We start from the raw sequence: 12,072 nt of genomic DNA, 5'->3' as shown, positions 1-12,072 counted from the left end.
TCTATATTTTATCTTGGTATTTGTTTGTTTCCTTTTGTCTCATCAGCCATAGTTTCTTGTGCTTTCTTCATGATCACAGTTATTGTCTGAAATTCAGCAATGTTACAACTTATTAGAGACTTCCCGTTCTTTCTCACTTGGGGCTAGTAGATTCCTAACCTTTATGCAACTATAAACAATGCAGCCCAGTTGGCCCTGTTTACGCTACAGAACTTGCTGTGTTCTGAAACATGGTGTTTAAAAAAATACATGTGGTGTCCCAGTTTGGAAGAGACAGAAAATTAATTTTCAAGGCTTGGTAATGTGTTTGCGAATCTTGATTATTATTCTTATTTAACATTCATATTATAGTAGTGCCCAGAGGCCCCAGTCAGGTTCAGGGCCCTGTTGTGTTAGGTGCACTACAAACACCAAAAAATACACAGTCCCTACCCTGAAGAGCTTGTAGTCTGTTAGTACAAGTGTGTTAGCTGTATATTAAACAATTGTTCAGAATCGGAGGCGATGGATCATGTGGTATAAATGTAGACTCAGACTCTCTTATTAGACTAGATTTAAAGCCATTACCCCTGTGTAAAGAAATCTCAGTTGGTGTAACTTACACTAACAGGAGTCAAAAGAAGGTGTAAGTTTAAATAAAAGAGGGTGCCTATTTTAACTTATGCTTTCTTAAATGCTCCAATCAGTTGCTTCTTTCTGTGCTCCTTTATTTTGACTACTGAGTGTGTAAATTACAAACTCTCTTACATTCATTTAGATTCACTGGGTGAAATTCAGAGATTATATGTATGGGAATGTGTGGGTGTATATTGCATGGTGGTAATTTGGTATAAAACTACTCTAAGAAAAGAGGGAGTCTCAGGCTTGATCTACACTTAAAAGTTGCACCACTACAGCTGTGGTGGTTAGAGGTGCGATTTGATTTTTTTTTAAACCAAGTTAGTTATTCTAGCATAAGCCCTAGTGTGGATGCAGTTATTTTTATATGGTTATTTTTATGCATCCACACTAGGAGAGTTTTCCTAGTTTAACTATACTGATATGGCTAAACCAGAAAAAACTTTGTAATATAGAGAAGGCCTTAGCTGTGTAATGTACATATTGGCAGGGAGGATGGAAGATGTAATGTACATCAATTTTGACTCATTCTAGACTTAGACTCACCTCTAAATTTGGCCCACCATGTTTAAAATCCATTTCTGTAGTGTAGATGGGGCCAGTCAGGTCTTGTGTCGTCAGAAGGAATGCAAGTCTTCCCGAAGTAACGTCAAAGAAAACAAATTATTATATTAGTGCCCAATAATTTAGGGGAGAAAACAGGGGACTGTTTTTCAGAGATGTTCCCAATGATTTAAGTTGGTGTACTGAAAATCAGACCCTGGTTCTCTCATTTCCATTGGTAACTAACTAAATCTAAAATGATTAATCAGAAATAGGGAACAGAAATTTGATCTTGTTTGTATATGAGAAGGCTCTTTCTGCGGTATAAAATTAACAAATAGAAACAATGTACATATTTTAATTAAAGGGTCACTGTCACATAATTTGCGCCCAACGTTTAGGTTTTGTAATATGGAAGTCTTTAAGAAAGCCTAATACTGACATAAATATTTTCATGACTTTAAAAAAATTTCAGTGAAAACTGTTTTTTATTGAGTTTCTTTGCCCGGAAGTGATTACAGAGTTACCCAGGAAGCTGTACAAATTGATATTCTTCATGTGAATGAACTAGCCATCCTGAAGCAAAGGCAGGAATGGTGTAAATTGGCAAAGCTCCATTGATTCCAAAACAGTAAAGCTGCTGAGTCAAAGACCATAGAACGTAAGAACAGTCATACTGGCTCAGACCAAAGGTCCATCTAGTCCAGTATCCTGTCTTCCAACAGTGGTCAATGCCAAGTGCTTCAGTGGGAATGAACAGAACAGGTAATCCTCAAGTGAGCCACGCTGATTTGCACCAGCTGAGGACCTTGTCCATTATTGTTAGATAACCATTTCCATTTTAGCTCTTAACATATTTTAACATTGTACCTTCTTAAAATGTACAAAAAAAGTGGTTTTGATCCTTGCTAGCTTTGATATCCCATATTTGCTTTACAAATAACCCTTTATTACTAACAGTAAAGTAGGCAGATTTTCATTTGTGTTTGCATCATGATTATTTTAAAATAGCTAGGTAGTCAATAGGCACTTCAAGAGATCAAACTATCTGTGGACATTAGGAATAAAGTCTCAAATTTGCAATTTAGGAGATACCCAACTATAACTGCTCAAATGTTCTCTGTATCTGAGATAAATACGTTGATTCCCTTGCCTGTAAGTTTCATTTACATATGAGTCAGTATTTAACATGTCATCATCTATATTGTTCCTCTTGTATGTTTAATTGCTTTACAGCAAGTTTTTGTTTGCTTACTTTTGCTGTTTGCATTATTCATTTTCATGAATCGTTTTATTGTAGGAGCATGAATTACCGTACTTCCAGTAGACGCTAGGGGGCTCTATCAATCCACCTTTTGAGATAATAAACAATAGAATGGTAGAGGTAGGCTCAGTCTGTCTAAAGCATACTTTTTAGCCTATATATTAATGTATTGTCTATACTAGCTAAAAATAGTGCAGCTAAAATAATATGTTTTTAAGATACATACCTTTATAAGTGGCTAGGATTTTTTCACATTTTTTAATTTCTCCGTCAAAGTAAATATCAGTAGTTTTATATTTTCTTCTGATTTTTATGACTCCGTATTTCTGAAGTCTGGTGCAGTGTTTCAGTATATTTATCCCATATCCTGTTGAAATTCAAAACCAACTGATGCATATTAATGGGATCTATTCTGTCAAGTATAAGATCACTGAAGAACACGTCAACTTTTGTAGCTAACTGGCCAGATAATATTTAAAGCACAGCATTTTTGATGATTATAGCTGGCAACTGTGAGCTTGGAAAAACTATTGGGTGAACAAGCTCACTTAAAAGAATTGTTCTGTGAATTAATAAACAGTGCAGGCTCGATTAAAGCCTATGGAGGAAAAAAGCACTGAAATGGAGGATCCAGAAGCTTAATCTTCCCTTCTCAGACACTCTGAAGGTTTGAGGAGTGTGGGGGGAAGGGTATGGCACTTAATGGTAATACTTTGAGTCAGCCTTCCTGTCTTTGTGCTCCTTTTGCTCTCTGACATTGTTGGAAGCACTAAACCCACTTAAATGACAGGTTCAGTAAAACTCCATCTTATTACCAGGCCACAAAAGCCCTTTCAAGGTTTCATAAACTCCTCAAAATTGATTTTTGGGGGAATTGTGCAGGTTTCTGTTGTTTGAAGGATGGACAGCATTGTTACTTAATCTGAACTTTACAAAGGCTATTTGCCTTGGGCCAAATCTTTATGACTTATTCAAGCAACTACTTGTATTGACTTCATGGAATAAAGGTAAATTCAGGACAAGTAAAGCAAACTAAATTCCCTCCCCTTAAAGATTTCTGCATCTTCTCTCTTCTTCTCTCTCATACTCTTGGAAGAAAAGAGCGCTTAAAAGTACTGTTTTCTGGATCCTTTCCCACTAGTCTCTTGTTCTCTCTCACTCTGTGTCACCCATTAGTTCAACCTCAGATTCACTCCACCTGTTCTTTCCCAACAGAATAACATTTGGAAGTTCATGGCATTGTTCTTTTTCCCAACATACTTCTGCTCAGCTGCTCCATCAGAGCCACACTTAATAAAATTTATATTTCTCATGGCTCAATGGCTTTGACTTCAGTATTTTCATTCAAGTTCACTCTGTGAAATGAGTCTATGGCAGGGATGACAAACATGTGGCCTGCAGGCTGGATGCAGCCCAGTCAATGTATTAATTCGACCCTCATGTCAATTTACCATTCCATTGTCATCGTGGACTGCTGCCAGCAATAGCAATTGACACAGTGCTCCAGCACTATAGCTTTTGCACATGGAATCTGGCTGCAAAAGCAAAACTGACTAGTATTTTAGTCAGTTTAATTTTGCAGATGACTCCTTTTTACGTGTTTGGTGTAGAGTGACCATTCACTTACATATGCAGGGGCGGCTCCAGGCCCCAGCACGCCAAGCGCGTGCTTGGGGCGGCAAGCCGCGGGGGGCGCTCTGCCGGCACCGCGAGGGCAGCAGGCAGGTTGCCCTCGGCTTCGGAGGACCTCCCGCAGGCAAGCCGCCGAAGGCAGCCTGCCTGCCGTGCTTGGGGCGGCAAAATTCCTAGAGCCTCCCCTGTACATAAGGATGGGGATGCAGAAGGAAAGCCATTAGCATTCCGCATGGAACAAGTACAGAACATGTCATTATGTTTGTAACACTGGCCCGTGGATTCCATTTGAAAATGTCATTTGACCCTCAACACAGAACGAGTTGGATACCTCTCGCATACTGAGTGCATCCAGTTTCATGCAATAAGGTAGGTCTAACCTGAAAACTAGAAAGCTAGTACATTTTGAAGGGTCTCTTTGCCTAGACTCACTTTGAAATAAAGTTTTCTGAAGCTTCCCTTTTACAGTTGGTTTAGTATGTCAAATAGTCCCCTTATCATCACTATGTTTTATCTTAGTGATAGTTCTTTATAGAAAAAGAAAAGAAACATATCTTTTTGATGAAAATAGAAAATGTCTATGAAATGTAGGTGCTTGAATTAATTTTGTTTTAAATTGACATAGATTTGAAAGTTAGCAAACTGAATGAAAAGCTTCACTTTGTTAAAATAATATCAGCCAGCACAGACATAGCTTTAAAAAAAAAACCCTTAAAAAGTGAAGTACCAACAGCAATACCAACTGTCAGGGCTGCAATCAGAGTGGAGTGAGTGGGGCAGCCGCCCAGGGCACAAAGCTGTGGGAGTGGGAAAATGGGGCAGAAACAGAGGCGGCACGCCCTGACTCACCACAGCAGGGCACCCAATCTGGGTTGTGGGGGGCAGCCAAAAACTCGGGGGGGGGGCATGTGACCTTGCACACACACACACACACCCCCACACACGTCGCCCTCTGGGCAAAAAAATGACTAACCCCCACCCCCAATATGCTTGCTCACCCCAGGCACTAAAATGCCTAGTTACAGCTCTGGAAATAATCGAGCATCCTTGAGGACCGAGAGGCAGTGGAGCCATCATCATGGAGGCTGAAGTCCACAGTGAGGTTGGTGTCTGCCTTGTTTCTAAGGGGACACCTCTTCACATCTTAAAAACCAACATTATAACTGGCAGTGTTTTTGTCAGTCTCCGCAGAGACAAAATAAATGTGGAGTCTGGCTAATTACTGAATTGACTGGATTCTGGTACACCAGTGTAAATCGGAAGTAAGCCTACTGAAGTCACCAGTATAACTGGGAGCAGAATGTAACCAGAGGATTGAATTTCCCCCTCATTTCTAGAGGCAGTCTCTCCAGAGCTGTATTTTAGGCATGTTAGGAGAAAGCCTTGTGCTTCAACTGCCCATGCTATTCCTGTTCTGTAGATAATGGGACATCAGTGTCTAGTGTTTTCAGTCTGGTACCTAAGCACTGAAGGAAAAAAAAAAGTGACTTGAAAACATGATTGGTCGCAGCATATATTTAAACAACACTAATATGACATGACAGGCACTTCATTTCAATAGGGATGCATACCGTGAGTGCCTTCTGAGGCACGAGGCCAATGCGCAAGTGACTTTAGGTATCCAAGAAATACAATACTCTACTACAAAGGTTCTGTAATACCTGCACTGCCTGATGGCTAATAAGAAATGAAAATTAGTTTAAAACTAAGGGAGGGAAGTGATACCCAGAGATTTACTAAGGACAAAATTAAGTCAACAATGGTAAATAAGAACTCTAGGTATAGAAAGAATTCAAAAAAGATTTAATCATTTCTGTTACAGTGCAGAAATCCTTGCAATTTGCAACTAATTTTCTCATATCCACTGTCCTATCAAAGAGTCCATGTGAAGGGGAGTGGTTAGATATTCAGAAAAAAAATTATTTAGCACTGTGGCTTCTGCCTTGGCTTTGTTTTCAAAACATAGAGTTGGGCTGTTAAATCTGTTTGAAGTAATGGGATTTTAATCTTTTTCACCTTTCATGGGGTGCTAATTTTTCAGTGTTCACCAAAGAGATGTGAAAAAAAAAGAACAGTACTTATAGAATATCTATAAAACTTGGAATGCACATTTTTCTAACTGGTTTTTGAGGGTTTCATAACCATTTCAATGACATCCTATATCTGACTTTTAACATTATTATCAAATATAAATTCAATTTCATAATAGTGGCAAAACTCCTCTTATGTGGTTAAGTTACTCACACCCATACCCACAAAGGCATTTAGGCACTTAACTAACATTGAAATCAATGGGAATTAGGTGTCTAAAGACCTTTGAAGATCTGGGCCTCAGCCTGTAGCTTCACGGTTTAGAACACCATCCAAGGTGAGCGGCCATTAGCTCAGAAGAGCCCTGTTATGTTATTTCTTATATATACACACCATGTAATACTGTTAAATATATTACATAACAGTAATATAGTATCAAGTTATTACATTTTTGTGTTGGTTTTGCAAATAGTGAGCCTGATTTTCTTCTCAACGGCACTTATTTTACTCTGGTGTAAAATCTCTTTATTGAAGTTATTCTTGATTTATGCCAATGTAAGTGATAGGTGAATCATGCCCGCTATGCCGTAAGATATTTATACATATTATGTTGTGTGATAATGTCAGATTTGGAAATGAAAAGAATAAACCTCATCATCCAGTCCAATTTGTACTGAAACATTTGCAAGGCCAACTTGCTCCACTGTTTTAATTATCAACTGTTTCAAAAGCTAGAAACAATCATTTGCTGAATATGATACTGTAAATGTCATTGCTAAGTTAGTGCACTTTAAATATTTTAAGGACTCTGAGATTTAGTGATAAATTAAAATACAAAGAGCTGAGATTTAAAAAATCATATGTTATGACCATTTGCTTAGTATCATATTATGAATATACCTTTGTAAATTATGCAGAAGTTCATAGATTTTCTTTTCCACCTTGGAATAATATACATTTCTCACCTCTGAAATGTGAATCCTTTGTGACATAACAATTAGTTGCATTGTGACATCACTAATATTATGAATTCATCTATGGAATAAGCAGCAGGGATGGATGAAATTCTAGGGAATCAAGATTCCCTTTTCATGCAGATTTGCCTGTTTAAAAAAAGAGTAATGGAAGAAAAGAATGGGAAAACTTCCTATTTAAAAATAATTCTCCCTTTGTTATATTTTCTGTATTTCCCAACTATGCCAGTGATTCTGAGCTTGTCTTAATGACAACAAGTATCCTACAAAATTGTTATAAGATGGTCAGCTTGACTCAAAAGAAACCAACAAAATTCACCTTAAAGAAAAGAATATTCTTTAGCCAAAAGGGAAACAAAGCTTGTTGTCAAAAATACGTAGGGAAATATACTTGTTTTTGTTGTTGGTGGTGTTTTTTATCTCAACTCCAAACAATGTATAAAAGTGGAGAAATATAAACACTTGAATCAGGTTTTGCTGTATATAAAAACTTGAGAAAATCTGGAAGCTAGCAGTATTTTAGCTTACTTACATTTTGGTTGGGTTTCTGGGGAACTCCATGTAGTAGCAACTGTGGGGAAACCACTAAATAGCTCTCTGTTTGAACCATCTGTCATGAATATGTGACATATGTTTGCTTTGTTTATTCAGGAGCCAAGTGTAAATTGATACACTGAACTAGAATTCTGTCCAAATGGTGATATATATGGACCCATCTAATAAACCTGTGTACACACAAATATCTGTAGATCTATGAAGTTTGCTAGTAATTTGCAGTTCATAGAAAGTGCTGCTGATTGTTTACATACTGTGCTATAACCAAACTAAGAACATTATATACAAGGGGAAGGTGGTGGGTGACTTTCTATTCTGTAAGTATCTGAGTTGTATTTGAATGTAGGAGGACCCCAATATAAAAGGGAACTAAGCCCTCTGCTCCTCTAAGTAGCCTTTGTACTATAAATAAGAAAAGTGCATTTTGATCACTTGCTGATTGCCTGATCTGTTCATTCCCTCAGAAGCACCTGGCGTCAGGCACTGTCTAAAGATAGGATACTAGGCTAGATGGACCTTTGGTCTGAGCCAGCATGGCCGTTCTTATGTTACATTTTCATATTTTGTAATGAAATACTTCAGAGAGATGCCCAGACAGCCCTCTACTAATCTCCCCCTATGCTTTAAGTCCTACATTTGCCTTTGGAGATTGCAAAAATAAGACTGGGCTATATGAACAATCATGGCTTTCACATGGGAACGGTCTGAGGTACCTACTCAAGCACGTCTTGCTTTCCTTTGCAACCTATTTCTCATTCCCCCAGAGCCAGGGGCGGCTCTAGGCACCAGCAAAACAGCTGGGTGCCTGGGGCAAAAAATCTAGGGGGCAAAAGGCTGCTGGAGCCCCAGCTCTGCCCGCTGCGGCGCTGCGTCCGCCGCCGCGCGGGAGTCCAGCCGAGCCGCGCGACGCGCGACCCTCTGCAGTCATGCCCCGCGGGAGGTCCGCTGCCCCTGCTCGGGGGCGCGCGCCGGCCGCGCGCGCCGGCTGCGGCCAAAAAAAGGTGCCCCTGCCCAGAGCCCAGGGCACCCGAGGCTGACTGCAGGTAGGAATTTTCCTCCTGAACAGTGGTGTGGAAAATAAGTTGCACGTTTTAACTTTTGAAGTGGCCAGGGTGGGAGCATGTATTTGAGATGGCAGCAGATGTTTAAGTAGGTCTTCTCCTTGCTCCATGGGTCCCTGTTTGCTTCTTCCCCCAGCCTGTGGAAGGGAAGAGGGCGTGCGCCGCTCTTACAGGCGCTAACCAAAGTCCGGACTCCACGCTAGAGTCACGTCCAAAAGTTTCTTTTTCAGACAGCAGGGGGGAGCTGATTCGTGTGTGTGCATAAAGCGGAGGCACCTTTCCGCAACCCCCCCCCCCCCCCCGTGTAGGGGTGGGGCGGAGGGGAAGGAGTAGGAGTAGGAGGGGTGAGCCTGGGGGTGAGGGAGGAGGTTTCTTCTCATCAAAGCGCAGTCAGGGTTCACCGAGGGACTCCCACCTTGCTGTCAGTAATTCATTAACAAGTCAGGCGAAGGGGATCCGGAGCGGAAATTGTCCCGGCGGCTCCGTGTTCCGAAATCCTCCGGATTTACGGTCTCTCGAGCGATACAAAACTGACCCCTGGGGCCCAGCGCCTGGCTGGCACCTTTCCGTGTGTCCCGGGAGGCGAGGAGCCCAGGTAGTGACGGCCCTGAGCAGCTGTCCCCGTGGGTGCTTTGATCGTCTCGGGGGGAGGGAACAACCCCCCACCCAGCCAAACTTTCTGCGGAGTCCCCTCCAGGCCATGCACGGGTTTGCCTAACGCCTCTGATGGAGCCGCCCGGCAGCTGCACCTGCCCGGGTTGTATCACACCCAGCGCCGTGGGAGTGATCAATAACTCCGTCTGCTACCTGCGCCGCCTGATTCCATAGAGGGGGCCGGTTGTGAGCTCATCCCAAAGCCCAGATTACCAGCGCGCCAGCCGGGTCCCCTCACACCGCTCGCTCCGGCAAGGGAGAGACGAGCACCCGCCGCTTGCGGATTTTGGGGGTGGCGGTAGATTCCGGGGGGAGAGGCTCCCACTCAGGGTAGCCAGGAGCTGTATAGACACCATGACTTGGAGGCGGCTGAGGCTCCCTGTGTAAGTGGAAAGCATTTATTTTGTGTTCAGTCCGGAGCAATCTTTGATGGAAGCCAGGCTGTGGGACTGGGGGGGAAATCGCCTGGTTTTTTTTCCCCTCCCTGTTTCCGAGTCCCTCCCTGGGAAAAAAGTGCTGCCCACCCAAGGAGGCAACCGAATCGCCTACTCTGCCTCTGTCTGTCTCACAGGCACCGCGCGAGTGTCTCGCTCTCCCCTTGCAGTGACTGCTTGTGTTTTCAGGTTGCTCGGACCTGAAATCTAAGCGAATAATCTCAGCGTTCGCCCAGCTGCAGCAGCTGGTGGTGTTACTGGTGAAGAGGAGGAGAGGGGGGTTTCTTTCAATTCGATGGATCTGAAATCAGAGTCTCTGGACCGCCGTTGTTTGGGAATATCTACATGCTGAGCCTCTTTGGGGTGGCGCATCAGCTCATCGGGGTGAACCATCTGAAGAGAACAAGATGTTTCTTGCTACCTTATACTTCGTTTTACCCTTAATGGGTAAGTTACCGGCGTTTACATTGGCGCTTTTTACAGGGCTTGGTAAAGCGTTTATGGGATCCGATGTCTGATGTCTGGTTTAAGGTGAACGGGGAAGTTGCCAGTAGTTTTGACGGATTTGAATGAGCACAAACCACATTTAAAGCTTTGTGAGATTTAGCTGCTGCCTGCAGATCCCGTTGTTAAATTGGGCTCTAGTGAGTTAGAGGAAAACTTTTCAATAGTCGTTTTTCATCTTAATAACACTGTGGGTCGGGGTGGGGAGGGGGGTGTCATCAGTGAGAAGAATGATTGATTGCATCGCTTACCTGAACGTGCCTTCCTGCTTGGTGGCAAATCTTGTAACACTACATGTTTAGTGTGTGTCTTGAGGAAGGGAAGGATTTTACTGGCGTTGGGGAGTGGAGAAGGGTGGCTCATAGCGTTGGCTGTTTCCTTCTCCAAAAAAGCATCCTACGTGTCGATAAATATGGGAACAAAGGGGAAAAACATAACAAACTGCCTTTAAAACATTTCCTCAGTAAAAAAGAGCTAGTATCAGTTGCCGAGGAGACTTCTCCGCTCTCGAGTTACGCATGAATGTAATTGAAATCACAGCAAAAACCCTTATCCGTCCTGGCTTCCCATATTTAACCCCTCAGTGGAACATAGGCAGGGAAGGGTTATTAATTAAAGGAAGGTTGATGTAAGGAACAGTGACTATTTTACCATGCACATTAACCTCTGTCCTTTCTGTGGACTTCCCGTGAAGAGATTTGAAGGCGAGCCACCCCCTTGAAACCTCATTTATCTTCCCAAACATTCAGAACAAGCTCCTGGCTTTGCCCCGGGCTGGCAGCTAGCGAGCGGCTGCCTTTGGAAAGGGGTGACGCGTTCCCTTTGTTAGGAGGTGGGCTGCCCTCCCCAGGTTGGGCTGGCGCGGAGCCCAGGGTCTCAACAAGAGTTTTTTGGTTGGTTTGTTTCTCTCTCTCTCTCTAGATGTACTTTTGTCCGCAGAAGTGAGCGGGCTGCCTGGCGGGGACCGTCTGGACTGCGTGCGAGCCAGTGATCAGTGTCTCAAGGAGCAGAGCTGTAGTACTAAGTACAGGACACTGAGGCAGTGTGTAGCCGGCAAAGAGAGCAACTTCAGCCGGGCGACAGGCCTGGAGGCGAAAGACGAGTGCAAAAGCGCCATGGAGGCGCTCAAGCAGAAATCTCTTTACAACTGCCGCTGCAAGAGGGGCATGAAGAAGGAGAAAAACTGCCTGCGCATTTACTGGAGCATGTACCAAAGCTTACAGGGTACGTTGCGAAACCCAGAAACATCCCACTCCCCAAAGGCAGGGTGGTTTCCCAGCCCCTCTCAGCCGCAGCTAGCCACCGCCGCGCCGACTAAACGGAGGGTCTGACCTCATAATTAACATTGTGCTCTTCAGCTGCAAACTGAGGATCTTTCATCCGACTCAGGAACAGCTGCTGCTGCTGCAGTCTCCCGGTGTTGGGCAATCCACAATTAGGGTTTCCTCCAGAGGACTCCGGTTGACCTTTCTAAACCACAGTCAAAAGATTAGGGCATTTGCAAGTGCAAAAGCGCCAGGAACAATCAATTTGTGACTTCGCCCTAACTGAGGAGTTTAAACACTCGTTAACTAATCTCACTTCACAGGGACACGGTGGGAAACTAACTAATTAGCTCCTGGGTGTAAGATAAAAGTAGTTTATTTTTTAAAAGGCCCGTTCTTCCTGGTCTTGTATTTCATATAACTGTATCCTGTTGGTAAAGAGGATTTGGTACTTTGCATAGCATGCAGAGGAGAGAGTTGCAAATAGCATGCCAGTGTTAAATGATAAGGTTGACTTTATACCCATTAAAGTCCTTG

The 12,072-nt window shown here is 42.9% G+C and overlaps 1 protein-coding gene across 2 annotated transcripts in view; it reads left to right on the top strand.

Annotated features, from left to right (window-relative positions):
- The first annotated feature begins 9,058 nt into the window (after nt 1-9,058).
- Nucleotides 9,059-12,072, top strand: part of GFRA1 (GDNF family receptor alpha 1) — a 181,676-nt gene continuing 178,662 nt past the window's right edge. Inside the window, exons 1-3 of one of the 2 annotated variants that reach the window (XM_039547316.1) lie at nt 9,059-9,715; nt 9,956-10,213; nt 11,192-11,494. In XM_039547316.1, coding sequence (XP_039403250.1) covers nt 10,174-10,213; nt 11,192-11,494 — 343 coding nt within the window. In that variant the 5' untranslated portion in view covers nt 9,059-9,715; nt 9,956-10,173. The remainder of the gene's footprint in view (nt 9,716-9,955; nt 10,214-11,191; nt 11,495-12,072) is intronic. The other variant, XM_039547317.1, reaches the window with a different exon arrangement.

Source organism: Mauremys reevesii, linkage group 7 (assembly GCF_016161935.1).
Source record: "Mauremys reevesii isolate NIE-2019 linkage group 7, ASM1616193v1, whole genome shotgun sequence".
Classification (NCBI taxonomy): Eukaryota; Metazoa; Chordata; order Testudines; family Geoemydidae; genus Mauremys; species Mauremys reevesii.
This window is presented reverse-complemented; position numbering and strand designations above follow the sequence as displayed.